Genomic DNA, 26,011 nt, shown 5'->3' on the forward strand with positions numbered 1-26,011 from the left:
AAGACTTGGGCACAGCGTCAAGGTCTGGTGAAGTGGCGGTGGGCAGCCGTGTGGGTGAGCGCAGGGGGAAGGACGGGAGTGTGTTCAAGGAGGGCAGTGCATGGAAGGGGGGTAACGCAGCAGTGCATTGCCAGGGCGGGCGAGAGGACGACCGGCGGGCTGCCAGGGTTTTGGCGAGGACGGGGGTGTTCACTGTGTGGGAAACGCAGCAGCTGAGGGCATGCAGACGGGGAAGAGGCTAGCCAAGAGCCCCAGCCTCGCCTACGCTCTCTGAGTCATCTTTCACGTCGCTGTCGAAACCGCTGCGGCGCTCCGCAGCCCGGCAGCGATCCTAAACCCGGCTCGAGGGCTGGGTGAAGGCGAGCCGGCGCCGGGTCGCCGGGGGAAGCGGGGTGCCGCTGCAGCAGCCGCCCGGAGCGCGCTGTGACTGCGGGCGGCCGCTCGCTGCCTGCGAGGCCTGCCAGCTCTGCTGCCTCCGCACCGCACCGCACCGCTCGCACGGAGGCTGTCCGGCTCCGATCCGATCCGGGCCCTCTAGCGGGCACTGCTGCGTTTCTGTGCCATACTGCACCTTCAGTCTAACCAGCCTCTCTGGCTGCATCTTCCTGCCTTTGGGTCTTCCCTTCCACAGCAGACGCAGGAGCCCATCGGGATTTCGTACGTGATTCTCTATTTATGGTGTTACTAAGGAAAGCAATCAGTATTTCAGACGAGGACTGGATACCTTTTGGGGAGATAACGTGTTCAGAGGCAGCTGAGGCAAATGCAGTGCCCTGAAAAAGAGAGGGGAGGTTTGGGTAGGTAGTTCAGTGGCTCCACAGGCCTTAAACTCTCCTGCAGGAGTACATTTGCCATTAGTTGCCGGAGTTGATGGAGGAGCAATGCTAGATCACTGGTGAGGTCCGATTGCTATTCAAATTGAAGTTACTGTGTTCTGTTTGGATCGAGCTCCAGCTCTTCCTGTGGGGTGAGCGAGAGCTTGGAAACAGGTTCAGAATATGGTGGCGCACACTGAAGTCGTGTTGCAACACGTAGGCTCCAAAGCCCTGGGTGCAGACCGCAGGGATGCTCGGGTATGTTCCTCTCTTCAGAGAGGGAAGCAGGTTGGAGAATGGAAAACAATCTTAAGGTTTCTTGCCCTCACATCCCCTGCTTACACCAGTGACTCTCTCGATAAAGCACCTCTTTGATAGGACTTCTGGTCCAGGATAAGGTGAGCTTTCTAGCTAATGAGAAGGCCTCATGACAGAAGCTGCAAGGATTTAGTTTGGTATAAATATGGGAAAATATTTGTGGCTGTTTTAAAAACAAACAAACAAGAATCTTAAACACGTGCGTGGTGAAAGCCACAGGCTTGGGGAAGCACAGGGCCTGCGCGGTGCTGCTTTGTCACATTGAGAAGCTGGAGATCACAGCCTGGAGAGCTGCCCTGCTTGTGAGCGTGCAGGCAACTACTTCGAGGGGTGGCTGCAGTGGAAAAATGTCGTTTCCTTTCCCTGACTGTCGTAGAGCTCCTCTGAGACAGGAACAGCCCACCCTTTTCTACAATCTAAGTGTACTTTAATCTACTGAAATTCACAGGCTATAAATAAGTTCAGACAGATGTGTTTTAATATGTGCTTTACATTAGCCTCTCTTCGTTACCAGCAAAGCGCGGATTTGAAAGGCTGACAAAGCCGCCTGTACAGCTCCCCTGGAACGACAGCTGCTGGACGGATATACGTAACAAGCAGAGCGCTAATCCTTGGAGGCTTAAACTGGCTTTTGTATGATCGGTAGGAAGGTACAGCACTACCTGAAATGGTGTAGACTCTCTATGTAGCAGACCCCCCCCCCAACTTTTTAATCCCTAAGAATGAAATAATAGTTTATTTTAACAGTAACTGTTTAGCTCCTGCTGTGTGCTCCAGGAGCATGAAGGGACAGCTGAGGCAGGGCTATACACAGCTCTTTCAATTGAGATGTGAATGGAGCCTGTTTTGGATTTAATTGACCATCAGAAAATACACAGCCTAAGCACTAGAGAAGACTTCACTTCAGGATTCAGTAGGGTTTATTCTACAAATCTTAGATCGATGCCAATGATACAAGTTGTATGAATTCTCATTAAAAATACAAGTCAGTATAAAGATTCCAATAGTAATATAATGCATGATGATTCAGTTTCAAAACTTAAGGAATGAATCTGTGTTTTGGACCATGCTACAGAAAAGGGGAATACAATGTAGAAGAAAGAAATATTTAGTTTACCTCCATTACTTTAGGAGGGGCCTGTGCCTTATTGCCATGATACCTGAAAAAGCAACATGAAGTGCATAGCAGCCTTGCCTGTACAGTCTCTAGGCAAAACTATTGAATTTAGTATCCACCTCCTCTCCCCCCAGTTCTGTAAATTAAGATACATTTTGATAGCCTGATATCACTACAATAACTTAAAGCTATAGCAACATCATCCCCCACAATGATTGCAACACAACAGTCCTTTGGACAGTAAAATGTTCATATAATGCACTGAAATTTTTCTGCTGTACTAAGTGTTTTGCCAGACATTTCCAGGAATGCTAAATACTGAATCAAATCAAATGTGAATTAGTTCCATGTTCAAAATTTCTGTCTGTGATTTTAAAATGAAATGATTATTGCTAAGTCTCAGTGCAGTCTAATACTTGAGTGTGTTGTCATAGCTTCAGGCACAATTAGAATATAATCAAATATTTTCATGAACCTAGCCCTCTGATATAATGAAACCTGTAAGAGCTTTCACAAAATAGTTGGAATTTGGCCACACAATTGCTAGATCCAATGCTTTGGAATGGGGGAGACAAAACTACCTTTTCTTGGAGCTGCCTGCACTTAGAGAGGATTAGGCTTAATAAAGCCATACCCTAAGCTTAAATTTCAAAGAAACAGTTTACTTATCACAAGAGGTAACTTTTGACAAGATGTGCACCTCTTTCTCCACATGCTGTACGTACATCTGTTTGTTCCTAGTGATGCTTTCACCCTGTCAAAAGTAAGCGGTGTCCCTCTTGTTGAGCCCAGTCATTTCTTCTAGCAGAACCGCATTAGCATTACAGAGCAGGTATCATGCATCTATCTGCAAAAGCAGACAGGGAAACTAGGCTTAACAATAATGCATAAATTTCCAAACAGAATTTTGGTGCAGACAGTTACATTTCACTGAAACTCAGCTTTTACCAAAATATTAGCATAATACAAAAATCCCAAAACACCAGCTATAAAGAAGCTGCTGACTTCCACGCATCAGTTAAAGAAAAACCCCTCTTGCATAAATGGAACAGCAGCACAGAACAAGCACAGACTTGGCTGTACAAATACATCTTTTCCTCTGTAGGAATTTGCAAGAGTTCTCCAACCACCATCCTACTGTAAGGTTTTAACATCGTACCAATGGTGGCAAAATCTAGCATAAAGCCATCATGCAGGCTAATGGGAATTTCTTCCTCCCTACTGAATGCTGCTGTGCTTGCTTTGAATACATATTGTCATTCTGATTCGTCTTTGTAGTAAATGCATCTTTAACAGTCACGTTTAGTCAGAAGTAAAAAAGTTTAGTAACCCGCATGGGGCTTTAGTACTGGTCAAGATGACGACAAAATACAAGGATGTCATTAAACTGCATATATAATAGAAAACAGGTTTACTTTGCATTTAAGTAAGTCACATTTAATACAAGACAAGTTGATCAGAAACAGTGAACTGATTCTATTTGGAACAACGTATGGCACAGATTCCCAATATCTATGGACATTGTGTAAATAACACATTTTTCACTCTTTGCAATGATTATCAATTCGCCAAAAATAGTATAACAGTCAAAAGGGAAAGTGAAGAAAAACAGATTTAGGAGAAGAAATAAAAAAATGTCTAAGTGAAAATAAGTGACTTTTTACTTCTTTTGTAAGAAACTTTATTTTTAAACTTCATTTTTAAAAATGCATTCTTTCCTCAGAACAAATGCCACCTTAAAAAAAACTGCAGTAGCACACACTTGCACTCAAAGGAAAACATGCAAAACTGATGGCTGAAAAAAATTCTGCATAAAAATCCAAGCCTTCAGGCAAAAGTTTGCCCCCATGTGCCTCTAGGGACCCCAGACCATAAACAGCTTTCAGTGCAATGTCTCTTGCTTCCAATTGGTGGGGAAACATATGGCAGAAGCTTGTCTTCTGACAGCTAGACTCTCCAGATGTTTGAAGCAAAAACAATCTCAGCTATATTTTAAAATATCCTTGTTAAACTGTTGCAGGAAGTACAAACAGAATTCAACAAAATGTCAGAATCCAGTGAAGAAAAACTTTTGAATTCTACCCTGTGCCATACACTTCTTAAAAAAAAAAAATTAGACAGAAAAACAGATTTTATTAATACACCCTCTTTAAAGTTTTTATTTCTGAAAGCAGCTCTTTATGCAAATCAAAAGCAGTTCCTGAGTAACTGCAGTAAACAGTGTCTTTTAAATATTTTTGCGCCTCAGCTCTTCTGTTTTGGTTCTCCTTGTTTTTCTCCCTAGTTTTCAAGTTTAAACTCTGTTCTTTTTCAAAAAATGTGCAAGTTCAGTTAGCATCACTTCCAGAAGTCCACAGCTTGCAGGTCTTCCTGCAACAACTATAAGATCTGCACATGTGCTAGGTTGTATTCCTATACCTATTGCAGATTTTGCTCTCAAACCTGTACAGCATGCACTTTCACGTCTTCTTCAGCATACGCCGGGACTGCCATGTATGGAACTTGTTGTAGGCTGTCTGCAGCATCTCTTCTATATGACTTATCAACTGAAAGATTAAAGGGGAAAAAAATTGTCCCAACTGCTGGAAAGTAGATCCCCTCCCCTCCCTTTGATCAAACAGATACTCGGTTGGACTTTACTTTTTGCTCACTGAAAGAGTAATCTCACTAAATCAAGGAGGCATGCCAGACAGAGAGGGAAGACTTTATGGCTCTCATAAAATATCCGCAGGGGTAGCAGTTAAGAGAGCTACCAAGGTGACAAGGTCACAGGGAAGTGATACTTGATTATGCAAAACCTCCGTTCCAGTATTTAGTCTGGGACAGCTTCAAAACTGTTTCCCACCAAATCAGATTTGAAGTGGCAAAAGTTCTACTTCATGGTGGAAGAGAAAAATGAAACACGACTTCCCATTTCTGTTGTCTAGTTTGGGTAATTTCAAATCATAGTTCTAGACAGGTTTTTGTTACTGTTCAGCAAGGTTTATAGGGAGAGATGGGGCAGAAAAGGCATACATAATTGTGTACCTCATTCCCAACTCACAATTTCCTAGTTCTAAGAAAAAACTTAGTCCCCTAGGTAAGAGGAAATAAACCTACCATCTTGGGATAAACATGATTCAAATTTTAACTATGTGGGTGCATATTAATACTTAAAGGGTATTTCCCCTTACGTTTGTGCTTAAATACTGTCTCCGAATCTTTTCTTGGAATGGGCAGAGCTTTGTAACCTGAAATCTTTCCAGGTTACTCCTCATTTTCACAACCTGAAAGAGAGACAGGAACCAATATACTAATCATTTGCACAAAAGGTTTATTTTCTTTGACAAATAGTTCCCCAACAAAACACTTGGTAACTAATTTGGGGGGCTATTTTAAATATGTATAGCTCAAGGAAGAAGAGTTGCTAAACTATCAGTCTCTAGCTCAGTTGTTGAGTGCCTGCTTATTGTCATGGTGAGTGTAACATGCCTGGAAATGTAGGGTGGCAATGCGATTAGTAAGTGTTAGCAACACTCTAGATTCAGTATTTATAAAATACATCTTTCTTGCTTCAAGCAAAGACTGTACTATAGATTTTTCAGGCCACGTTTTGCAGCAGAAAACCAAGATGTCTGAAAGCAAATTTTAATTCTCAGGATCCATGTAAGGTAAAAGAGGAGAACAGCAACATCAAAATGGTAAAAATCATATTCCTGGTATCAGGCAGCATCTCTCCTTAAGGCGACTTTGTTCTAAAAAGCAGTACGTGTTTTGAAGCTATGACTGATTTTACAGTAGACAGAAGGATGATGCAGAAAAATTTCTTGTAACTCTCACTGCACAGGTTATGTTTTAGAGTTGGGGAAGAGGGACTTTGGGTTGTTTGTAAACTGGGAATAAGAAATCTGTAGCTGGAATATACCCCGACCATTTTGTCTGAAATTAGCTTACAGCAACTGCTGCTGAAGGGCACTAACAGGCATGCAGGGATAAGGATGTTTTTAGCCAATAGCACCTATAGAACTGCTAGAAAAAGTAATGTTTTGTGTAGTTTTGTGACTTTCAATCCTAAGAAAGAGTAAGTGCTGCATTTATTTAAAACATGCGTCTTAGTTCTGTACTTCAAGTTAAAGAAAGGTGTGGGGGTTTTTTTGGTTTTTGTTTGTTTTTAAAACATAATCCAGCCACATCATAACCAGGGCTGCCCTAGGAAGTTCCACCTTACCTTTTCTTCTAGGAATGGCGTGTTAACAGGAAAGCAGGACCAGAAGTGTCGTAGCAGTTCCCCTACTGCCACATACAAGTGTTTTAGTTCAGACTGAACATCATTTGGCACCATCTCTGCAACAGGAAAAAGGCTCTGTCATATCACTCAAAACAACCATATGTAAAATGAGAAAGTAAGGCTAATGAAAGAGTTTAGCAATGTACAGTGCTCTAATAGAATCAGAGAAAAGCTGGCTGAAAGGGAACTCTGGAGGCAATCTACCTCAGCCTTGCACTTAAGGTAGGACTATCGGCAGCATTAGATCAGGTCAGCCACGAATTATTGCTATATACTTGGAAGCTTGTGTATTATAAAGGCAGATCTATGCCAGGTAAAGAACGGACACCCTGCTTACTCCATGATTAGAAACAGCATATTTGTATTCTGTGCCAAAGCTAACAGTGTGGCAGTACTGCTTTTGGGACCGCTGCTTTGTTGTCTCGCCTAGCTAAGAGGCCAAAGGGAAAAGGAACTCTGTGCTAGCATGAATGGGGCACTAGGGAAAGGAGTGATTGCATGGAGATGTAAGAAGGATGAGCTGTCTGTTTTGCCTTTGCTGTCCACAAGAAAGTTGTTCTTTTTTCACAGAAAACTGCGGACCCTAAATTCAAGCTGCAAAAACCAAAAACCAAACAAACAAAACCCAACCCACCTAGTTCTAAACAATTACCTAGAGCTTGCTTCCCTAGAGTTCTCCCAAAGCAGAGCCTTATTTTCTAAGAATCAGAAAGAAATCAGGAAATAGAAATTCTGGATTGGAAACATTGGCAAAGTTCACAGGGCTCAGTTCTGGCACGTTTAGCACAGGGTTCAAAGTTTTCATGTGTCATTGGTGTAAGGATACTCTCTTGCTTGTTCCTTACTGTCTGCGCAGTCAGGCGAGGAAGAGGTAAAGTCACAGAGAACACAGCAAGCAGGTAGAGATATGAAAAGCACAACCAATAGTATTACAGAAGTGGTAGGGAACAGAGCAGGCTAGCTGCTGCCAAGGAACAAAAAACAGAGAGCACGCAGGGTGCATGAAAAGAAGCTTTTTCTTTAGCTGAACAAGCAAAAACCATCATCTGCAAGAGAACTTAGTATTGGATGCACCCTTCAGCACTTGCTCTGTAAAGTTCTCTTTCACTCGCCTCAGCACAGGTAGCCAATGCCACCACCCTCATGGCAAGGCTGCATTGTTGCTTTTCTTTTGTTGCCCTAACCCACTCTTACTCCAGATACATGTTTCCATAATTTCCTTTATCACTATAACATGTTCTAAGAGGGAGATAAAACAGCAAGACAGGTACTGCTGTATAATGTCGGAACATTACTCAAGTTTTATAAATGCTAAATCCTTACGGTTTATGGCTTGCTGTGTTCCACCCTGCATAAGTGCTCCTCCAGGTGACAGGACTGCAATAGTGCTAGTAGCATCACCACTTGAAAGAACCTGAAGGGAGAGAGGGAAGAACTTTTCTAACCACCTCTTTTAAAATAGGTCATATTTGAACTCTGGCAAAGATACAGTTGGGCAGATACAACAAAAGCTCTGATTACAAGCTTGCAGAAGACTTTGTCCTGCTGTACAGCAGAATTAGGCACAGTTCCTCTAAGCGCAACTGATGTGTTTGGTGAAAGCTCTCCAGTTAATTATGGACAAACAACTCTTTCTATAATATGTGAACTAGCTACGCGGCTATTTTGAAATGAGACAAAGATCATCATTACATTACAGAGATGCAGCATGCTCAGAGTTGTGACTGCTTTATGGCTAAAACCTAGATGTACTAAGAGGGGAAATTCAGAAACCGGCTGTGGAGACTGACTACATGGTTTACTGCCATCAAGTTGCCAGGACAGAGCTGCTCTGCAGCACAGAGTGTAGGAAGATCTACATCCTACTGTATCATATATTTGGTCAAGAGACCCATTCAGTTACAAACCTGCTTATTATAACCTCCTAAGACCATTACATGCTAAGTTTCAGAGGGTGGGGCCCAATATTGGCCTCCACTTCCTGTTGCATGATTTTCCTGCTTTACAGCTTTGATAACTTTATATACTTCCATTTCCTCGTAAGAACATGGTAACAGTAGGGTTTAACTCTGAATAGCAGCAGTGTACCAAGTATTTTTCGGTAGTTTAAGTTTCTTAAACACAATAACTGAAAAGGTATCAGCAAAAGTTGTAAAATGGATTTAATAGCACAAAACTACCGGAGATAATTACTAAGTTTTATCTGAAAAATTAAAGTTCCAGTAGCCAAGAGACAGACAATTATACAGAAAGCAATATGCTAACATCAAGAAGAGAACTTATTTCAATATTCTTCCATACCTGAGTTAGTTTGGGTACATATGCTTCCATTTCTTGCCTAATACTATGAAAAGAATTAATTATATCCTGACTGGTTGCATATTGCTGTGATTGAATTGGAGTTGGACCATGATAATACCTGTGAGATAAGTAGAGAAAAAAATATAGTAATAAGAGTGTTGGTAAAATGGAAACCAAACTAAGTGGACAGTTGTTCAAATTTTTCTCATTTTAGATGCTTTGCAACTTTTGACACTATCATTTAAACCTTATTACTGACATAAAAAGAAAACAGCCTGCCAAATGGAAAGAGGCTGGGTTACAGATGGTATGGCAGCAAAATAAGAAAGTCCTTGTTTCTATTGTGGAAGCTGCAAGTCTCATCTTGCTATGAAAAGCTATCTGTGCTGCCTATTTTGCTCAGCTCTGGGAATACCATTAGAATAGCAAAATCCAAGCTATTTTTTTTGAACCTCAGCTAAATGTAGTTACACGCACATTTGGAAGTGTCCTCTTTCCTGTAGTATCACTCCTATTCTTTGCTAAAGTAACATCTGTGGCTCTCAAATTCAAAAGTCTATAAAACAAGATTACAACTACCAGAAAAATACTAGACCAATACAGTCTCAGATGTCTCAGTTGTACTTTTTTGCCTAGGAGTGGATTTTGCTTGGGATTGCGTATTTCCATATGCAGCACATACATTTTACACTATGAGCTGCAACAAAGTGATGGCAAAGTGTCAAAGCCCTTTGATTAGGTTTATAAAAACTTCTAATTAGCTGAAAAGCGAGATAAAAATCAAAATACAAATTTAAATAGCAATTACTTGCAAGCTGGTTTATGCAGGAGTTCATATTATGTTTCTAAACTTAACCTAAACACACCTGAATATGGCACAGTGCAAACTGAATCAGCTGATTCTGTGTGGGTTGTGAAGAGACCTGCTAGATGGAACATGCTGAAATATCCATGCATATTTTATTAACTTACCGATCAGATTTCTTTAAGTTTAGTGCAATAGTTTTAATGCTATTATTCTTTGCTAAATCTTCATATTCAATGGACTCCTGCAGTTTCACCTGAAATAAGTCAATGAATTAAACACATTACCAATGAGGACATAACTTGATGCAACTAGTGCTTTTTTTTTCCCCTGATTCACCGAGTTTGAATAAAAGGGTTACTAAAACCTTAAAGAAAATGAAAATAGCTGGAATGGCTCACGTCTACACTCCTGAGGGAGCAGTGCCCATTACTGCTTAAAGAGTGCAATTTGGAAGTCTTGACACTACCACTTTTCCTGTAGATTCTGACCAAAATTTACAGTCCCTGACACTTCCATGAAGTATTCTGATAAATATGTATAGATCATTCTGTGAGCTCCTTATTTACGTACATCTGTCACCAGATTAACAGAAGTAGTAATGAATTAATGGCTGGAGTACAAGAGCATAAGACTAAAACTACAATAGTTACCCAAGCTATTAGGGAGCAGTACAGCTGGAGCATTAGTGGTGAGTGATGACGGCACAGTGATGAGACTTCCTACAATGAGAAAACTACCTCGGAAGTTGCCCACTCTCAAGCTACTTTCTCGTTCCTCCTTTTGTCAGATAAATTCCAGTCCTGCTCTATTGTTTGGTCCCCAATAAAAACTGCAGCTTTCAGGAAAGTCAAAGCTGCTGACTATATCAACATTCAACAACGTGCATATTCTAGAGCCTTTTCTCACAGTATACAGAGCTTTTCAGTCACCTTGACATTTTCTCTTCTAGCTGTCAACTACAGCAAAGAGTATTCAGTTCAGTTTTGCAGCAATAACAGTATTTCCTTCCCTACTCTGAGCTGTTACAGTTAGTCTAAAACAGGCTTGCCCTATTTCAGGGCACCAGGAATCATTACACTTTCAGTTTAACCTTACTTCAGCTTCTGATCTTAAGATGAAGGCTGATATGTGCCAGTTTAATCATCCCCTCTACAAACAATTCACTCCATAGATTAATATTGATTCTACCGAAGAGATCAACGTGACCTTCAAAGTATAATTTATTTGTATTTAGTAACAGATGTATTCTAGACACAAAGCTTCTTTACTGGCTCTCAGGTGGTTGTTCTTTATACTTCTAAAAAAAGGTAACTGTCACTTTAGCTGTTTCATAAATCAAGTAATGAATCTTCACCAATCCCTTAAGACAGAGCTTCTGATTCCTTTCAACTAGAGTTGCATCAGCTAACTGTGTACCTTTTTCATTGGTGGTTGAAAGAAATCTGAATCCCTGGAGTTTCCATCCGTACTGCTGGTCTCGCTGTAATGGTCATTTTGTGCTTCTCTTAAAATAGAGAAACAGCATTAAGAAGAATTCATCTCACAGGAAACTTAAGATACAAACTAGAGACAACGTAAATACATCTGTTTCAAATTTTATATTCATGTTGACATATTATATATCTATTTTTCCCCCTTACATCTTCATTTGCAGAAACTGACCTAGACAGAAGGCACCAATACCTGTTTGTCAAGGGGGAAATTGAGCAGCAGGGGAGGGTGGTGCTTCCTCCGAGCAGAAATACCAGCAGGCCCACAATGCAAGTGGAACGCAGCAAAGACATGCCTAAGTTAGGAACACTTTGCATGCACACTTACTCCAACCAAGCATTAACAGAGGTACTCAGAGCGCTGAGGAGACTATTAGAATGACAGCTACTGTTTGCTCTCGCTCTGAACTGGGGAATAGAAACACATCCTACCCACGGGAGATTACTTAAGGTTCATGCAAGACAGAAATACAACATGAGGGAACACAGCTACACAGAGAAAAGTATTTAAATAAGACCTCTCATGGGTAAGGGCTGTAGGATTTGGGTACAGAAATAATCCTTTGGTGGATGTCCATAAGCTAGTTGTACAACAGACCTCAAGACAAGCCTCTTTTGTTCCTCTTTTACCTCTTTTGGGAAGTTTCACTTGTGGAGTTACTGTAAATATATGTAACAGGCTGATATGCTGCCTCTGCGCAGCAAGCACAGTGCCGCCTCCTCTGCACAAAGGCCCTTGCGCAGCCTTCACCTGGGCTACAGCACTAAGGCAGGAACAGCCTCTCCTTTTTTACATACAGTTTATAGGATTAAAAACTCAACTAAAAATAGTATTTGTCATCTCATACAGTTCCAAAGAGATTGTATAAAAGTAAAATGGAACCTACAGTTATTTTCACTTCTAGATCTTAATACTCTCATTAATATACATTAAAAGAAAAAGTTGGTCAAGTAACTGCGGATGTATTTTCCTTTTGGAAATTCCTTAAAATTAGTTACAAAAAAAGCTTTTAAAATACACTGAAACTTACTGTTTTCTGAGGCCAGCTGCAAGGACCATGGCACTATGATGATTAAAGCGTTTTATAATGGCAGCATTGCTACTTTCTCTAGCAGATTTTGAGGCATTTGATGTAGAGGCTACAGAAGCAACACCATAGCCCTATAAGGAAAAGAACATTAGTTACCACCTGCCCCAAAAATCAGAAGGACCATTTTCTGTTTTCCACTGAGTCAGGAAACCTGCATGCCTTAATATCTGAACATCTGAACATTACTGAGTGATGTTGTAACATCATCTAAAGTAGTGCCTTCCTAATGCTCCCCCACCCCCATCATCTATGTGATTTGAAAAAAACCTTCATTTTTCTTCTGCTATCACTTGACAGTCTAGAGGTGTTTGAGAGAGGAGAGAAAGAAAATTTCTTGAAGACTGAGTTTTAAAAGATCATGATCTGTTAAGTAATTTTTTTTTTTTTTTAAGCTAACCTTGTTTTTTTTAAGGATCTCTGACACTGTGTTGAACAGGCAGGCAGTGATGGCAAATAAGAGCTATCAATTGTTTTACTGACTACTCTAACATCTTGGGAAACACCAGCAGCCCACAGGCAAAATAACACCTGTCAGGAGGACGTGCTAGCACTGGGAATCAAAAAACCCTCAAGCCTTAATGCTGGCAGTGTTTCCCCGTTACCAGGTGGCTGAAGCAACTCACACTATCCCTATGCTCAGTCTTATACTTGCCGTTAACCAGGCTCAAAAGCAAACCAGGGCTGTTTGCATAGCACGTCAGACATACCTATCCTCAACTTCTAGTTCAGCTTCAGACCAGTAGCTTTACATAACACTTACAAAAAAAATTAAAAATGCAGCATCATTATTAATTACAACTCCTGAAGTTTCAGTTAAGTCAGTTATGGAAAAGTGCATGTGAGAGTTATTTCTCATTTTGGTACACCATTTTGGACCATTGTTTTATTTTATACTTGGAGGCAAATAATAATGTTATGCATATTCTTGGCACAAACACTGATATTTAAAGGTAAGTAAAGAAACTATATAGTGTCCCTAATTAAGCTGAATCAAACACTAGCAGTGTCCAAAGTGAGAATAAACGCAAAAACTTTTCCTGTCTTGTGCTACTCTTCTGTACATTGTCACAGTTTCTAAAAGGCAGGAAGAAACCAGAGAACCTACTTTAGATTAAAAACAAACAAACAAAAAAAATAGAGATGAAATAATTCCTTTTCAAAACTGGGAAGTCATGCTTTATACCTGGGATGCTAAGGCAGGCATCCAAGGCAATACAGGTCCACTGGGCACAGGCTCCTATTCTTTACACATGTACAACTCTGTAAATTATGAGTACTCTATAAAATTGCAGCAGCAGAGTAAGTGATGCATTTTAGAAGTATCTGTGGTACTTAACCTGAAGAAGGACCCACGTCCTCCTTAAATGAAACTAAAGCTTTTTTTTTTTTTGCCAAGCACTTACTTCATCTAATGTTTTATCTTCTAAAGCTGTTAAATCTATCAGAGGGTTTTTTACTCCTTGAGACACCATTGTTTTTAAACCTGTATGAAAGGAGTAGAAAGAAAAGACCATGAAAAGCTATATCTAAACAAATATAAATAATTGTGAGATTATTAGGTTACATTTAACCTTTAAAAGGAGAAGCCAGTGGTTCTGCAGGTGTCCATGTATCAGTATGACTAGTAACTTTCAACCCTTTTCAAAGTCTCCTTTAAAATAAGAAGCTTGAAAAGCTATTGTAAAAGATCATCTTACTAATTACAGAAACTCTGTCAGCTTCTACAAATCGATGAATACTGTTCCGAGGAAAAAAAATGAAAATGCATATTTCATACTTAAGTACAGTATTAGTTATAGTGGAAACTGGAGACCTTAACTTTGTGTTTCTTGTAATTTTGCCACTCTTTTGATACTGTCTTGTGTAGATTGGTTATGTAATCTATCTCCCTATTTACATCTGATGATGGTTTTTGCTTGTGAAGTGGTGTGGGATTCCTAATATAATACTCTTGTTAGGCAGAACACACGCATAATAAGGAAGGGTGTTAAGTGATGTTGTCTCTCCACATTTCTGTATGATCACAAACCTACCTCAAAAAAAGTTTAAATGTGAAATCTTAAAATGTCATCTAACTTAAGTCTTTCTAGTAAAGGCCAACAGAGAACAGGGATGGTGACGACTCCTGCAAATAGAATCCACATTTAAATAGGATTTACATTTGTCTATCGCTAAAAACTGATCAAGTACAAAAGCTACACCTGCAGTAAGTCTTAGACATACCACAAAACGAAGGCTTGCATTAACAAAATTATTCCCTAGTAACAGATTGTGGAGCATAATCAAAGTAGCATGATAAGATATTAGGGGAATTTGTCACTGAGTTATTATTGCATGAGTTGGGAAAAGGGTATTTTCTAGTGCTAGCACTTTCCAAAGGCTAATTTGTTTCAAGGAATGTATCGGATCTAATAATTCTTCTCTATCAGACGCACTAAGAATAGCGAAGCCATAGCCAACTTTCAGTAACTACTTGTAGCTCTCTCGTCGCAGTTTGATGAATGAGATTTTCAATAAACAGACATCAGAAAACTCTGACTTCGGCTTTGTTAGGTTTACTAGATGAACTTCTAAGCTCTATAATACAGCTAAGATTATAATAGCCTACTGCAGAAACAGAATCAAAATTCTTACCTTTTTCATCCAGTTTGGCACACTCCGCAAAGAGGTCTTTTGAGCCTGTATTAAGCCTGTCCCGATGGAAGTAATGAGACTGAAAAAATCGTGTCCAGAATTCCCTCTCTGTCATGTTATGTGGAACGTTTTCTGCGTATTTCATTTTTACTGCAAACAAACAACTGATTATTACAAAGTGTTCTGCAAATCTTAATACTATGTTTTATGTTAACCATTCCTTACTTTGTCTAACGCTATCTTCATTCATGCCAATTAAGAGGATATAATGAGAATGCAGTAGTTTAGCACCAGCAAACAGGTGCTGTTTTATCCCCTGCAATCTCCTAAAGCTTTGGTTAAAAAAAAAAAAAGCACATTACAGAAGTCTGAATACTCTATTTTATTTGCACACAAAAAAATGTTATTTGCCAGAGTTCTATTTCTTTTAGGAAGCCTTGCACACTATTCTCAAGATAGACCTAATCTCTTTAATGTGGGGCCAAAATGAATCAGTGTCAGCAATATAGCACAAGGGGAGGGATGGAAATGAACAACTTTTCATCGTAAACATGATTTCTTGAAAAAGTAACAAATAATTAAAACCTTTAATACAAGAGGATCACAGGAGCCAAATATCTACTTATAATTTTAAATAGTTAAAAATTAAACAAGCGTAAAACAAGTTTTTATTTCAAAAGTGTCTTAAAACATACTTCTTCCCATCTCTCCTCAAGTTACAGAAAGGGAGGGAAAGTCATCTGAAAGACAGGGAAGAAAGTCCTTTATATTTCCAGACTCGAACTAATATTCTAGCCTTCCTGCAATAAGACTGTAATAAACAAATCTTAATGTATTTGTTATGCAAAGCACTATTCTTACCTGCAGGATATGTTCGAAATATGGATTCAATGATATCTGAAGTTAAATTGTACCTCAGACCATTGCAGCCATCTGTTTGAGGCCGCACATCAGCCTAAAAAAAAGCATACAGGCAGAGAAAACAGTTAAGTCTGAATTCCTTCTGTAAATAAAGGAGGAAAGGCCAGGCGTCTTGCACTCAAACGCTGCTACAGATAAAATAATCATCTTCCTCCAATAATCCATAGCATATTTGATCACAAGCAAGTATTTTTAGGAGAAATAAAAAAGCATGCATTAATTACACTATTATATTTGTCACGTAAGGGATGATTTGGAAAGTAGACTGTGTCTGTGAAATAGCTTTTAAAGATGAGATGGAAAATAAAGACCAATCAGTCAAAAGAAGATATACTGAGTTTAATATATACTTGTTTTAAAGTAAAAATAGGCATGTTTACTGTATATGCCTAATCTTGTGTTGTTCATTCAACAATTCAGTTACTGAATAATCAATGATGATAATGATGTGACAAAAGGAACCTACGGCTCTTATGCCTCATTTCTTTACATATTAAGACCATCTCAGTATAACTGGTAAGTAACTTGGAATTAAAAAATTGAGGGTAAGCCTTAGGCAGAACTTGCAAGTTAGAATCCAGTGATCCCTTTGGGAAGTTCTGGAGCAAGTACTCAGTCCAATTCTCAGTAATAGGGGGAAGTAGGTGATTGCATGTGCTGCCTTCTTTTCATCTCTTTTTACCTGTACACCTACATTTTAGTTTTTGTACCACATTATTTCTAGAGAAGCACTCATTCCCAGCGTAGTCATATAGATGCTCTAACTTGAACTGGGATACACAAGTATCTGAAGTTTTCTTTGTTTGTTTTTTTTTTTTACAAATGGAGAGTATACAAACAACTGGTTATTTTAACAAAATTTCAGTTTTGTTGGGTTTTTTTGTTAATGTCTAAGAACTAAAATTGTATATACTTGTACATTTGCAAGAATAGTGGGAGAAGGGAAATGAGAGGAATTAAGTTCCTTTGATAACAGATTCAGGTATTTCTAGGCAGAAAAGCAAGTGTTTCTGCAGCAGTTAAGTTAGAAGACAAAAACCACCCACTTCCTCTTCCCTTCCCAAGCCCTTGATGCAGTCATGCAGTCATTACGGAGGTGGAAATGGATTCCAGCTAGACTGTCTAAGCTCTGCGAATTCTGTTGCAGGAGTAAAAACATGTCTCTATGGGAAGAATCTGAAGATTGTACCTAGATTATGTCTAGATTACATTTAGACTACTGAGGCATGGTTTCTACAAATGGGTAACATAACAGACCTGGGGAAAGAGGGAGATAAAACAAGCTTTCAGATACACAGTTTCTCAAGTAGCTGAAAGCATGTACTGCTTAAAAAAATTGGGAGGGAGTAAAAATCTTTTGCATGGGAAGTCTTTGCAGCTTCCTTTATGCACATGGATGCTGCAACAGATACCCTTTTAATTTATTGCATTAATACTGGGTTGTCTAGTTGTAAGTTCACCATTATTCTTGTCCTGTGGAAGGCAGAGCAGCAGTATCTGCCCATTGCCACTTTAAAGTAAGTTCAAGTTCAGCATCTTAAATTGTCAGAATTTTGAGGTTGGAGTGTCAGATAAAACCTTTACTTGTTTTCCTCCCCCACCTTTGCAATAGTTTAACACATGAAGAAGTGTTAGTTAAGAAACCAGGAAGGAAGAACCTTGAAGTATACAGGAATAAAGTAAACAAGTGCCAGAACTCTCCCCTTCCCCAAGTTGTTTGCTCCAAAATCCTTTACATTAGAGGCTCAACATACCAGAAACGCTGCAGAGATGCCCACATCCTGCTTACTAGGTGCTGCAGAATTATCTGCTGCATTCAGGCTCAAACGGTTGGCCCAGAATTCTTCAGCACTGATTACTTGGCTCACAACAAGGTCTTTATAAAGCTGAAACAAAACAGGATCTTCTTGCAGCATTCTGGTAAAAGAATGTATTGAATATAATTGATATGCTGCAGAATAAATCACTAGGATTTCTATAACTAACATGGGTTCACAAAAGGAACAAACTAGTTTTCTTTCAAAATGCTGTGTGTTTCTTGAAACTGTGTAAATGACCAACCTCAATAGCTGTATTTGTCTCAAAAGAACAAAGAAAGGACTAAAAATTTTTGAGGAATAGCATTAAATGCTAGAAGATAGTAACTCTTAGGATGAAGTTAATGTGGGATTAATGTCTTGCCCTTAAATATTCTGTGATGCTCTCATGTCTTTGCATGCTGAAGACTGAGTCTTTTGAACTGCAAAAGCACAACGAATTTTCTTGAACTTCTGTAACAAAGGTCTAACGGGCAGGAGGGGATTTCAGTGCTATCCAGTTCTTTTTTAGATCTTAAAACTCAGTAGTTACAGGACTCCGTCCTAATACAAGGGGATAGACTGGGATGTGCACGGATTAAGACTCTTTGAAACACACATTACCTTGAGTTGTTCGTTCTTTTACCTTCCTCTCAGTGACAGCCCACTGTAGGACTGTCCAGGTAGGATCCCTTAACTATCACATGCAGCACACCTGCTGCAGATGCAGTCAGTTTCTAGGCTTCCACCAGGGAATAATGTCTATGAAGGTTATCATCCAATTAACAGTTATTACCCTTACAGGTATCCAAAATGCAAAAAATGTATGCACTTGAAACTTTACTTAGTTCACGTCCTTAGTTTAAGCTGCTTTTCATACAGCTGTATGCACAATTTGACACCTACTAGTTGTTTTCTGGAAAAGCTGCACGTGTGTGGAGAATCAGCCAACAACCTCAACAATTTTAAGCATGTGACTCGGACTTGATTGTTTACAAACAAACAGGAGTCTTATGAATATACAGAACATAGTAAGTGGTCTAGGGAAGAACACTGAAATTGCAACTTGGTCTAAATGAAAGTCTAACTGCTCTGAGGAAGATATTGGATGAGGTGATGAGTGATAACTTTCTGTGGCAGGACGTCTCTAGTGTGTTTTCCCACCAAGGTTATTTTTCTTATTTGTTTTTTCTTGCTGATACAAATACATGTTAGTGGCAATTTCAACAAATTAGTGCAGCAGGAAGCAGTCTGTTAATTTGAAATATATCGCTAAAACTTGGATTTTGGTATGTGCCTCACCTCCATGTATCAATAAATGGAGGAAGTGCCACAGAGACTCTGCATGTAGTACCCTTCCACAATAGATTTTAAAAGAGACTTTTTGGCCTCATCCATTGCAAATTAAGCCAATGAAACTACATCACTGGACTCTGACTTCTAATAGTCAAAAGAACAGGCTGTGACTGTGTGTAGAGATGCTGGCTCTTCTAAAACTAGAAAATGTCTTAATGTCACATGGCATAATACTTTAAAACTCCATTTAAGGGTACAAAGATTCAGAGCTAAGACTGCCCATATATTCAGTACTGATACTGTTAGAAATAAGGCGGGTAGCATAAAGAAACCAGTATGATAATAGTGCCAAAGCACCGCACTTCTGTAGACCCCAGTGGTCACTGTAGTACTGGAACCAGTTAGCTTTGGATGTGTCAGCTCCAGCACAAGAGCTCTTGCAGTAACACGGGTCCCTTCTCCTAGAAATCCTCTTGTCAAAAAAAAAAAAAAAAAGTCTCATCTGCCCAATGAAGCAATGCTCCTATCTTTTGAAAAAGCTAGCTTTAACACTTCTAAGTTCAAAGCTGGAACAGTCTTTGAAAATATTGCCTGGGAGCCAACAGATACAGGATTCACAGAAGATACTAGAGTGAAGTGAAACTCATCTGGGGAGACACAGAAGTATTCTCTGTGGCCACAAGGACTGGTTTAACAGAAACTTTTTAAGGCAAGAAAAGCATACCTTCAAAGCCCTTCAGGGAAAAGGGCTTAGGCCCTGAACATCATCTCCAACAGCTTCTCAAAATAAATATCCTGCATGCAAAATAGCTACAACTACTGCATCTCAAGCGAGATGAATGAAAAAGCCTAGCAATTTAGTAGAGGATACCAAATATCAGGAAAGAAGATTCCAGTAAGGGGAAAAAAATGGGGAAGGGGAAAATGGAAACTTTTTCCCCCCATGGAGGGGAAGAAATCACATATCAAGGAAGGTGAGAATTTCTGGAAAAAATATCTTTCAGGCAGCTTTTCTAACAGCATACATATGTACTTCTGAAGACTAAGGAGACAGACTGCCACTTGGGTGCTTTTATCTCACAGTCACGGGTACCAAAGACTGAGTGGCAGCCGGGCTGGCTGCCTTTACACCTGGACAACGTGTTACTGAGAACGCAAGTACAGTCTCAACACACATCACAGTTATGTAAGGCCTGAGGAACTCCGCTGAGAGTGGAGATCTTCACTATGGAAACAAATGCAACATCACTAACAATGTTGCAATACAACACAGGAACTGTTAACAGAAATTTACTACAGCTAGATAAGAAATTAAAAATATCTATTTTTGAAGGCTTCCCCTTTACCTGTTCTTCTCCTCAAGTTCTTTATTAGCTTTCCTTTTGAATTTGGGCAACAGCTGTTGAAGAAGATCCTTTACCGCATCTCGTTCCTTCACTGCTGTGCTTTCATTGGAGAAGTGAAAGTTGGTTGTGTCCCCTGCATGCAATACTAGCTGAAGCTGAATTTTAGCTTTACCTTCAGGACTGATTTTCTGGCCTAGATTACACAGAGAGTATTAATTAGCAACAGACAGTAATCTTATGTAACAAACTGTCTCCCCTAGAGCATTTGCTTGTAAGCGGTTATCCACATCATCCAATTAAATATCATTGCCCTGTGTGTGAATTCCAGCCATGGAAGTGGAACATACAGTCTTCTTAAATTAATTTGAAAGCTCCACCTTGTTCTCTAAAACACAGGACACTGGCCTCAGCGGCATATTACTCAGTATCCTTCGGCTGCAGCTCAGAAGCCTGGGTCCATCTTTGCATTCCCCACATGCTCTATTAAAAAGCCACAGCAAATTAGACTGTCATCACCTAGATACTTTAACGGAGTACAAGTTCAGGCTGCTGCTGAAAGGTGACAATCTTGTTCTCCCTTTGTGCTTCTTCCTCACACCTTTCCTGTACTGGTGTTAGCATCTGTGCAGCAAGCCAAAGCAAGGAACTGATCTACTCAAAAGTACCCCCCCTTTTTTTCCCCAAGCTGGATCAGTTCCTGCAAAAGAAAAGTGGTAAGAAAGCAGATGCAGGGTGGAGTAACAGCATGTCTGTTGACAGCAAAAGGTGCGCTAGTTTCAGGAGGCAGGGTAAGCACAGGCACCCGCTGGCCCTCCCAAAGGTGATCACCAGTGCCTCCAAGGCACTATTGCACCCTAACGACTCATGAAAAAAACATGAAAACCCTAACTCCTGCCTCCTTTCTCATAACCAGAGGGAAGAGAGGCTAAAACAACTATGTTGGTAGACTGTTTTTCTGTATTGACTTCGGCAAAGTACTGCAAATGGCATCAACATAACTTAAGACTCTTGGCCCCCTTCAGTGCGACTAGGAGACAGGAACCAAATGGCACCATTAAATCATGGTGTTTATTACAAATTTATAACTACCCCATTTCGCTCAATTCTGTATGACAGAAAAGGACATCTAAGTTGGACTTCTGTCTTTAAACATTTAACATATAAACTGCTTAAGTCTGAGGCTAAACAGTTAGATAAAACCTCTACAAAATTGGATATAATAGGTGAACAGACCTTCTAAACTCATCGCATTCACGTTCAAGAAAATAGTATTTTAGTTTTGAATCTTCACACACCCTTTTGGTCATGCTGCAGTACTTGTAGGTGACTTCAGACAGCAATATGTACTGAACCTTCTCCAAGAGAGCAATGCATACAACTTTTTTTTTTTTTTTCTTCTCCTCTCTCTCCCTTTTTTGGCATTAGAGTGCATGGAACATTAACACTAGCTGGAGCCAGACAGGCAGCATACTATAGACATTTACTGTTCACTTTCGATTTGCAAGTACCCTGCTACTGCAACAGCAGATATTTATTCAGTAAATTACCCGTCAGGCCAAACTACAGAAGCCAGTGCTTTTGAAGCTGTGGTCTGTTGGATGAAAATAAAACAGTGAGGTTCATTTTATATGAAAATTGAAACAGCTTTAGATGCATAGTTTAACAGATGACATGCCAAATAGTTTCTATCTTAGACCCTGAAAATCCTGTACTATTCCTCAACCCTCCTCCCACCCTTTCCTCCACAAGCATATGGCATAGATTATTTCTCTGTTTGATTTATTGCAGAAGTTTACCAAAAGTTAATGGTAAATGCAGTATAACTTAAATATTTGAAGACTACAGAAGTTCTGCCTCAACACCCTTACGCTGGTAATCATTCACCCTGGTCTTGATCACTACTGCTACATAAAATAGCCTAGTACAAGCTCTAGACCCTTGCAAATTGCCCAACTATTTCATGGTAAGTAAGCTTTGAGTTGTATTTAAACATCTGTTGAAATACTGCATACTGAACACGGAATAGAAAAAGTCTTCACTTACATTTGATGTCTGCATACATATGGCTGACTGTGAATCGGTCTTTGCCTTCAGGTGCCCATGCTATCCTTTCAGCCATAAGGTAGAGCGCCCCATCCTGCTTCTTTTGACGTACCTTCTTTACGATCAGTAACACTTCTTCAGATGATGTTGCCATGGTGGCTCTAAGGAGCTATTAAAAACATAGGTAGAGTTGATTACTATCATTATTTTCACTGTAACTTTCTCACTATTTCTACCTATTTCAAGGAATTACAACCTGCATTTACATATTAATGCCATCATCATTTTTGGATCATCCCAGACAGATGCGCTTCCCTCTGTCAATGCAATCAGCAAATTTATTTAATTTGCCACCAACCTAAATAATTTATCTAATTATATTGCTGATACTGCTTGTGCTCCAATAAAAAGAGCCACAAATCTTACATTTAAACTAATAACCACATTTTCCTTTTTTGATGCTCCTCTACTGGTTTCTCAAGTTCAGAAGAAAACCAAACCTCACCAAGAACCTATATTCCAAATGTCCTCTGGCATTTGGCAGTGATTTCCTTCTTCAGCACGAATGGTAGATGTTAAAACATTTCAGGGAGGGATACAAGGCACAGGAAAAACATGTCAGCTTTTAGTTTTCCTCTGTATGTAACGTAACCTAGCCCAGTTACGGTTCTGTTCTTATTGTAGTGACTTCTGCCCAAGGCTTGAACAGTATTTCATATGCTCGATTCCAGCTAGCTGGCGTCTTACCTCCCTCCCCCAAATACTGAGGGATTAATGTTATACCTGCTTCAAAACAATGGGAATTTTGTCACCAGTTTCGCATCAACAAGCCTTTTGATACTTGCTGTGCCTTCCTCCCAGCAGCCACCATCCTTCCTCCTTACACATTCACTCAACAGCCTCAAATTTCTCAAGAAAATAAGAACAGTATGTGTATATGTGACCATATATATATATATGAAATCAAAACATCACACACCTATCAGAAAATTACACATTCAGTCCTTTCTGCTCTAAATATTCTCCTCTGTCCAACTGCTGTATTTTGTACATCATATACTTTTCTATTGATACATAAAATGGTTTTAGAAACATTTTGAAAATCTGCTATGCACATTTCATGTGTTTTAGAGTATCTGTAATAATTGTTGTTGCCTTCATCAAAATTCAAAAAGAAATTGTATCAGCTATCACTGCATGCTCCTAATGGGTATCAGGAAATTATATTCCTAAGTATTTAAATTCACATATGTATCTTTTTTTTTCTTTTTTTTACACTAACAGAATAGGATATTGTACTTTGACAACCTGAAAAGTAACACAGCATTCTCTTCAGCAGAAATCTGACAAGCCAGTAACCAAAATGCATTAAGTAATATACTAAATGGAAAGATATTTAGTGGCAAAAGGGCTCTGCACTTAAGCTTTGCTCTTTCATCACTTCAGTCAGCCAAAGCCTTGCCAAAGCCTTCAGCGACACGGAGTTTCCCATCAGCACCACTGCAGCAATTGCTGGAGCGCGCTGGGCAATGTTGGGAGCAGCCCTGCTAATACCTTGCTCTCAAGGAAAACCACAGGGCCTAGTTTCAGGCCAGCTTCCTAGCATCATCTACTGCAGCCTCCCCAACAGCATTACTCTTTCAGTGGCACTTGGACTAGCATTTTATTTAGAATTTCCTGTTGTAGGTCTGGAGTCTCCCATCAGCACCTTATCCTGGCTGGAAGAAGGCAGCTGGCCACAGACTCCAACAGACCAGAAAGCTCGCTCTTCTGTGCAAGACTGAGGATTTTGACTTTGCTCCCCTTTGTTAATTTAAAATCCTTTAGTCTTAGGTCACTGTGATCAAACACAGTAGAGCTGAAGGCACAGAATAAAATGGAGAGAAACCTGCACTGAACAGGAAAGAAGGAAAGCATTTCCACAGCCAGGCTCGTTCCGATGCAAGCTGCTTTGCTTTTCTACTGTGCTGTTTCCCCCGCCTACAACTAGCCTTTCAGCTAAGGGAGCAAGCGATTCAGTGGCTAGCAACTTCTCTGTGTACGGCCTCGGTGCTGCTAGCACAGCGCCCTGCAGCGCGCAACCTGCGACTGCACAATTATCCCGCAAGTGGCTCACGCTACCTCCTGGGAAAGCAAATGCACTAGCTCCCTGTTGCCCTTACTTATGTCATTGCTGTTTCCTTTTGCAGGCAGCAATCTACAGTAGCTGTACGGTGATATAAATCACAAACAGCATAAGCATTATCCACAATAGGGAAAACAGAGTTGTCTTCTTCAAAACAGTACAGCAGGGAAGGGGCGGGGGGGGGGGGAAGATTACTAATCAGGATTTACAAAAGTTAGTGTCTTTTGCTAATGAAAACAAGATGGCTTCTTCAGTTAAAGACAAGGGGGGAGGGGGGAAAAAACTAAAACAGAAGTGCAGCCTGTTTGCTAGAGAAGTATGAGGTGGTCTCCTGACCACAGAGGGGAAGGCTGCACTCTGTCACGCCTGCTGCTCACTCAGCACAGAGGTTTCCCCCCCTTTTTTGATGCTTAAGGCTTACTATGAAAAAGGGTGAGTTGTTAATCATCTATTCACTCCCACTGCAATATCATAACCTCTATATTGCATGACTTTCCTGAAGTTTCAAGAACCGTTACTGTGGATGATGACAGGATTGCTGACAGTCATGGCTGCTCAAAAGGGCAAGAACTGCAACATTCATGTTGAAAAATTCTGTTATTTTACAGCTTTGCCTGATGATTTTAATCTGCTGCTAACAGAAGTAGTACTGGAGTTGTGCAGCTGCAAATTGAGGAAGACAAGAGCTTTCTCTGATTTAAGTGTCTTCATGAATAGGGAAGGCAGAACAGTTTATTTTAAATACCCAAACAATAATGCTTCTAAAGTGACAGAAAAAGGTATCGTTAATAACTAACAGTTAATAGTTCTGAAAAGCATTTGGATAAACCAGTAGCCCTGACCCAAGGGATATGACTTGTCATCAAATCTGTCTTGGGGGTGGCAATTTCAGCCGCATTTTATGATTGGCATGATCTGCCAGGAAGCTTCGGTTGGGGGATAAAACGAAACAAAAGGTCCTGCCTGCTTATCCACTGATTTCTGGGCAATCCTTCCCCTCCCGGTTTCCTGGGAATGGACGCAACACTGGGAAATACCACGGAGCCCTAGCAGATGGAGGGAGGAACGGTGAAACACCGGCCCCTAACACAGCAGGTCCCCCCAACCGCCGCTGCAGCCAGCACCCGTCCGTCCCCACAGCCCCGCTCCCGGCGGCGGGGGCGGCTTCGGGGCGGGCAGGGGCCCCGGGGAGCAGAGCCGAGCCGAGCCGCGGCCCGGCCTGTCCCCGTCCCCGCTCCCGCCGTACCCGTTAAGCGCCGCCGGGGAGCCGCGCGCGCGCACCCCCCTCCTTCCCCCCGCCGCTGCCCGGCGGCGCGGGCGCGTCCTACCGTGCGGGCCGGGGCCGGAGCCGGTGCTAGGGGGGCCCGGCCGCCTCCGGGGCCATGGGGCGGCGGGGGCACGTGACCGGAACAAGCTGCGGCGGGCGGGCGCGGAAGCCGCGTCACGTGACGGCGAGGCCGCCATGGCGCGTCCCCCGCGCCTCACGTGACGCCCGCGCTCCCCCCGCCCGCCGCGGCCGCCTCCCCCCCCCAACCCCCCTTCCCCCGCCGCTGCCGCCGCGACGAGGTAACGGGCGCTGCCGCCCTCCCCGCCGCCCCCCAGCCCCGCGGCGCGGCCAGCCCGCTCCGCGCCCCGCCGGCGGC

The 26,011-nt window shown here is 40.9% G+C and overlaps 1 protein-coding gene across 2 annotated transcripts; it reads right to left on the bottom strand.

The window, feature by feature from the left end:
* Nucleotides 1–2,030: 2,030 nt before the first annotated feature.
* Nucleotides 2,031–25,708, bottom strand: GTF2H1 (general transcription factor IIH subunit 1). Of its 2 annotated transcripts, XM_067296046.1 has the most exons (16): nt 25,697–25,708; nt 22,244–22,412; nt 20,201–20,393; nt 17,517–17,679; nt 15,703–15,796; nt 14,842–14,991; nt 13,611–13,690; nt 12,148–12,278; nt 11,043–11,130; nt 9,791–9,879; nt 8,819–8,936; nt 7,841–7,931; nt 6,458–6,573; nt 5,424–5,516; nt 4,693–4,796; nt 2,031–3,097 (listed from the first exon to the last, which is right to left on the bottom strand). In XM_067296046.1, the coding sequence occupies exons 2-15, from the start codon at nt 22,395–22,397 to the stop codon at nt 4,710–4,712; spliced, it is 1,647 nt and encodes a 548-aa protein (XP_067152147.1). In that variant the 5' UTR covers nt 22,398–22,412; nt 25,697–25,708; the 3' UTR covers nt 2,031–3,097; nt 4,693–4,709. The 2 variants fall into 2 exon arrangements, with proteins under 2 accessions (XP_067152147.1, XP_067152145.1); XM_067296044.1 differs by having other exon boundaries at nt 2,031–4,796.
* Between the last annotated feature and the right edge of the window lie 303 nt (nt 25,709–26,011).

This window comes from Apteryx mantelli, chromosome 4, assembly GCF_036417845.1.
Source record: "Apteryx mantelli isolate bAptMan1 chromosome 4, bAptMan1.hap1, whole genome shotgun sequence".
Taxonomy (NCBI): domain Eukaryota; kingdom Metazoa; phylum Chordata; class Aves; order Apterygiformes; family Apterygidae; genus Apteryx; species Apteryx mantelli.

Coding starts and splice junctions, on each gene's coding strand:
- GTF2H1 (XM_067296046.1), bottom strand. CDS start 22,397: ATGGCAACATCATCTGAAGAAGTGTTACTGATCGTAAAGAAGGTACGT. Junction 14,992..15,702: donor ATTTCGAACATATCCTGCAG/GTAAGAATAGTG, acceptor GTTTGTTTGCAG/TAAAAATGAAATACGCAGAA. Junction 5,517..6,457: donor CGCCATTCCTAGAAGAAAAG/GTAAGGTGGAAC, acceptor TCTCTCTTTCAG/GTTGTGAAAATGAGGAGTAA.